The following is a 5,985-nucleotide window of genomic DNA, read 5'->3' as shown; positions in this document are numbered from 1 at the left end:
TGTGTCCTTTGAATATGTTCATACAATCACAAAACATAAATTATACCGTGATAATAATTAATTAAATAAAGAAAGGACAAATGCTTAATCATGAAGCACAAAATGAAATGATGTTCAAGATCCTAGGGTATTATGGCATGAAAAGTGGAACGTTAACCGCCAAAGTGACACAACGTCTCAAAAAGTAAAAACCATCATTAATGCATATTGGGAATCACACTGTCTTGAAACAAATCAAGATGACTAGAAAAGTCAAATAAACTTGGCCCAATGAAAAGGTCGCAAAACATTGTCCTCGAAAGATAATTGTGAAAATACAATCTCATAAATAATTCATAAATAATCACTCATGTTGTTACTCGACAAACACTAAAAACCTATTCATCTATTAAATTGGTCCACGTGCACCTCATTTATAGATTTTGACACCTCATTTATAGATTTTGAGTTTGAGAGACTTATGTACCACCCGACTTCAAGATATTCAGTGGTGTGTTACCCTCATTCGAGATATTAAAAAATAATATATAAAATATTATTTACAACCCAAATAACTTAGATATCCATATTCAGTTATAAATAACTGAATTACAAGTAGTTACTAACTAACTTATCTTAACTATCATTAAATATTTTAATCTAAATTAAAATATATATAAATACAAATTTATCTGTAGGAAGTACTCACTTAACTCTTTTACTTAAATACTCATATTCTCATATATTTATCAATTTCTTTAACTTTTATTGACTTCAACATTAGAATTTTTTTTCTAAATAAATCATCTTATGTCCTCCTCAATTACAATCTCTTATAGACTCAAACTCAACTCCATTGGAGTAGCATTCTTTTTGCCTCGAGAAAACCACTCTTTTTTTTTTTGCAAATTTTGCATATGGTTCCAAATAAGTTTTTTTTGTCATGTTTAGATTATTCATTTTTTTGTTTAACCTTACAATTTATTTAAATCCATGAATTACTTGTTAGGTAACATTCTAATGACGCAATAAGATATTTTGTTTTCACTTTGTGTCCCTAATAAACCTTTATATTTTGACTTTGATCCTTAATATTTTTTTTTTCTTATTTTGGTCCTTATTAAAAGTTTTGGTCATATTTTTTTTTTCATCCTTTAAGTGGTAAGTTGTTAATTAATGACCATGTTAACAATTTTTACACATTTTTTTATGGGAGGTGATACTTTAACATCCTCTGGTGATAGTTTAACATCTCATATAATAAATTATTATTTTATTTATATATATATATATTTTAATTTAAAATATTATTATAATTATTTATCAAGTGTGGTTTACTGTTTGGGTGAGAAAATAAACTTTCATTTTTCCTTTTAATTACATATATATATATATATATATATATATATATATTTGTCTTTACTTATTTCTTATTTGCGGAAAACCAAAAGAAAATTAAGAATTCTAAACGAACTTAGAAATAAAAAATATATCCAGGACAAAATACATAATAAATTTTTTATATGAAAATCGTAAATTTAGCATGGAGAATAAGTTATTTAAATCCACAAAAAAAGTTAATAAGGAAGTAGATAATGGAATATGTGATCAAAACCTAAGATGCACTTTAGCCGAATCTGAGGCACAAAACGTTGAAACAATAAGTCGAAAGACGGGGAAAGCATGAAAGAATATGAGTGGGAGATGTTTGAAAGGCAAGTTCATCATATCCATCCAAGTTTTGGATTTATGTTTTAGTTTGAAGGGAAATAAAAATGGCGCGAAGAAAATAGGAGATGGAATAATAATGTAACGTATTCACATAGTGGAATAATAATAAAATTGGTAGTACAGAAAGAATTGAAGGTTGTGAAATTGATGTATGAATAAGAAAAAGGGGAGTTTATTAGAGAACCACATACCCTAAAACTAAGGCTCTAGTTGAAGTGCTTTAGCAGTTGGATTTTGTGGAGAATGTTGATTTTGTAGGACACCATTGACCCCCTCAGGTTGATGAGGATTCCCATCATCATCTGATGGCACCCTTGTTGTTTTGGCAACCCCAAAGTGACCCAAAATCTCTCTACCCCAATCCCAAAGGTTCAACACAACGTAAGTCCCAATCCCACCGATCAGTCCATACGCGATCGAATACGTCAACGGCATCAGAATCAGCGTCACGAACGCCGGTATTGCCTCCCTCATGTCCTCCCAATCAATCTCCACCACCGATCTCATCATCAACACCCCCACCAGAATCAACGGCGGCCCCACCGCCCACGCCGGAATCGACGCCAGCAGCGGCGTGAAGAAGAACGCCAGAAAGAAATACGCCGCCACCGTCAGCGCTGTGATTCCCGTCCGCCCACCCTCCCGGATCCCCGTCGACGACTCAATGAACGCCGTCACGGGGGAGGTCCCTAGCAAGGACCCCACCACGATCGACGTGGCGTCGGACATGAACGCGAAGTACTGTCCCTCGAAACCCCCCTTGTCGTCGGTGAAGCCGGCGAAGCGCGCCATGGAGTACAACGTTCCGGTGGTGTCGAGAATGTCGACGTACAAGAACGTCACCACGGCCTCCCAGAAATACCCTTTGCCTATGCTCTTGAAGCTAAGCGCCCCCGCCGTGCTCTTTATCGCGTGAACATCCACCACCTTCTTGAAGTACTCGTGGGCAGAGTTACCCGCGTCGGTGTTGGGAAAAGCGGTGACTTTGGTGTTGCGGAACCAGGACACCACGGTGACGAAGACGATGCCGTATATCATGGCGCCTTTGACATTCTTCACGAGACAGTAGGCGATGATGACGAAGCCCACCAGGCCCAGCCAGAGCGTGGGGCTTTCCATTCTGTCGCGAAGGCAGAGGATATCGCCCGAGACTGTTCCGCCGGGTAGCAAACTGACAGTGCTGTTAACGGCTGTTATAACGGGCGCGAGGGAGGCCCTTGAGGAGGATGGGCAGGCACCGAGGGTGAGCAGTGTGGATGGGCTGTACCCGATGAGCCCGATTCCTTGGTTGTTTTGAAGCCCGATAAAGGCGAGGAAAAGCCCAATTCCCGCAGAGGAGCTGATTCTCACGGGCTTGGGGACGAGTTTGGCGAGTTTAGCGCGAAGACCGATTGCGGAGATGAGGAGGAAGAAGATTCCTTCGATGAAGACTGCGGCGAGTGCGCTCTGGTAGGAGATGTTGCCGGAGCCGTGGAAGCCGACGACGGTGTAGGCGAAGTAGGCGTTAGAGCCCATGCCAGGGGCGAGGCCCAGAGGGAGGTTGGCAAAGGTGCCCATGATGAAGCAGCCAATGAGAGAAGAGGCTATAGTGGCGACGATCAAGTCCTTGCGCGTGTTTTCAAGGCACGCTGCGTAACCTGGGTTAACCGGATCGAACTTGCATGACTGGTCCGGGTGGAGGACGCGGAGGGAGGAACCGTTGCAGGCTGCGAGAGGGACGGAGGGATCGGAGCAGAGGGGAAGGCAGTCGGAGACAGAACAGGTGCCGCCGGAGTCGGCGAGGATGGAGGCGTTGACGGCGAGGATATAGGCCATGGTGAGGAAGGTGGCGGTGCCGGCGCGGAGCTCGGTGGTGAAGGTGGAGTTACGTTGGGAGAGCTTGAACCATTTTCCTAGTCTGGTTTTGGCGACGTATTGGTTTAGGCGCGAGAGAGAGTCGATGTGGGCGTGGTGGTGTGGAAGTGGGGGCCTTTGAGGCTCCATTTCCATGGGGGTGTTGTTGTGCTTGAGTGTTGTTTGAGGTTTATATAGGGTTTGGAAATGGATTAGGATATTTGCATATCAAGGTTTTATGTAGAATTTGGTTGGGTCTTCTTGAGGGAGGCAGAGCATACAACAACACCAACACCAACAGAGCTGTGCCAAGTTTTCATTTGTTTTTCCAAAGGATACATTCCAATCATCTCGGATCTCTAATATACCCAACACTCCCACTCTTTTTCCTTCCACCTTTTAAAACTCATATTTTCAACTAATCACGAACGGATAGTGTGAAACTGTTGTTGTACAGCTGGGTCGGTAGAACGGATTTGACTTTGAAAATATATATTTATTAATGTGAACATCATTAAAATTGCCATCACTTCCAAAACATTACATCCTAGGTAGGAGGAGGCCAATGTGTGGAAATCCTTTTCAGTTATGTTGTGCCTGCGAAATTCATTCACAAGCCTAAATCATACCGTTCAGCAGATGCGTGTTTCGTTAGTTGGTTTTCAACTATTTTTGTTTTAAATAATATTGTGGACTTGGGTTTGTTTAGCGTGGGATTAGAGAGATGTTACAGATTACAAAACATGTATTGTGTTTTGAGGTCTTCTATTTCAACTGGTGACTACAACCAGTACTGCGATCTGTCGCGATGTGCTTAAAATTATCGCATCATTTCACATTTTATTGGCTTAAATAAACTTGTGCAGGTCAAATTCAGCGGCACATGTTTTGAGGATATCCTCATTTTACTTATTCAACTAATTCTGATACCTAAAATTCAAGGAATAAATAAATTCACAGAAGAAATACTAAAACATGGAGATGGAGCATTATAAATTTTAGTCAATCTATAATAAATAAAAACATTTAACTTTTCCAATTAGTCAAGTTATTATGATGATAAAAACATTTACCCACTTTCCAATCATATAGGTCACCTTTATTTTCAACTTTTTAGCTTCCAAGCATTGCTCACTAAATAAATCCGGCTGTAACTCACCATTACATATTCAATTTTATATTTTACTATCATACGCTGCTAAATAAATACTTCTCAGATTTTTCAAATTCTAACTCTCTCACTCACCACCGGCTACGTAATTAACTACCGTCAATTCTTTTTCAAATATTATATTTAAATATATTTTCATCTTCGTAAAATTAAATAGTATTTATAAAAAATAATTTTAATATATTAAAAAGTTTAATTTTTGTTTTTAATACTTATCATCATATAATGTTTGGTAATTACTCTTCTTGTCGAGATGTGATTGGATGATTCTTGAGATGATCATCGAACAACATCGTAAGTCATACTGTAAAGAAATGAGGGAATTCTATTGACATAAAAATTTTCGATGCTCAAATCAGTAAAGTGAATATAGTGTAAATGTATGAGTTGAGGTTATTCCATGAACATGGTTGTCTATTTATAGGTAGTCATAAATCTAGACAATTGCTATTGATTTATTTTTAATAGCTTTCATGAGTCATAACTAGATTCAACAATAATATACCGTGTAACAAAATCAAAGTATCATGTGATGAAATCAAATATCAAGGAATTATATAAATTATGTAATAATAAGATTGATTGACACGATATATTTGTGGAGTTTAAGGTTATTACGTGATGATAAATATGCAACGCTTTTAATGAGAATCCTAGATATCTTGATTAATTTCCAGAGATTATGTTAAATAGTAAATGTGGATCTTTTAGAAAACTTATCATCGAACATTTTATTTTATTACGGATCACAAATACATCTTAACTTGGGTCAGGACAATATACTTCCTGTATGAATAAGGATGGTGCAATTACTAATATATATTGTTGGTATTTTTTTTCCAAAGTAATTATTAATTTATTGGGATGCTTTCTTAATATGGAAAAATGTTAAAAAAACTTATATTTGATTCTACTAATAAATACTCACCTAAAAGAACAGGTGACTTCAAGAACAAGTAAATAGTTATGTAAATATCTTTATTTTCAATTCGTGTCTTAGATTAATTGATATATTTTTAGTTCAAAAGAGTGAATTTAAATGGTATATATAACTTTAAGATAAATCAATGTTAATCTAACACAATAGAAATGTTATAAATATTAGATGAACTTTCTCTATCAGTTGATTTTTTAATTACTGTAGGAAATATATATTAATTAATCATTTAAAAAATATATAAAACTTTCTATATGAATGAGGATGGTGCAATTACTAATATATATTGTTGGTATTTTTTTTCCTGAGTAATTATTAATTTATTGGGATGCAT

The 5,985-nt window shown here is 36.9% G+C and overlaps 1 protein-coding gene across 1 annotated transcript; it reads right to left on the bottom strand.

Moving 5' to 3' along the window:
- Positions 1-1,776: 1,776 nt before the first annotated feature.
- On the bottom strand, positions 1,777-4,416 carry LOC137821060 (adenine/guanine permease AZG1). Its single transcript, XM_068625478.1, has one exon. The coding sequence runs from the start codon at positions 3,697-3,699 to the stop codon at positions 1,909-1,911; it is 1,791 nt and encodes a 596-aa protein (XP_068481579.1). The 5' UTR covers positions 3,700-4,416; the 3' UTR covers positions 1,777-1,908.
- Positions 4,417-5,985: the final 1,569 nt, after the last annotated feature.

Source organism: Phaseolus vulgaris, chromosome 9 (genome assembly GCF_000499845.2).
Source record: "Phaseolus vulgaris cultivar G19833 chromosome 9, P. vulgaris v2.0, whole genome shotgun sequence".
Taxonomy (NCBI): domain Eukaryota; kingdom Viridiplantae; phylum Streptophyta; class Magnoliopsida; order Fabales; family Fabaceae; genus Phaseolus; species Phaseolus vulgaris.
Note: the sequence above shows the minus strand (reverse complement) of the source record. Positions and strands in the feature narration are given on the sequence as shown.

What these genes read in the sequence shown, in the direction of transcription:
- LOC137821060 (XM_068625478.1), bottom strand. Translation starts at nt 3,699, where the DNA reads ATGGAAATGGAGCCTCAAAGGCCCCCACTTCCACACCACCACGCCCAC.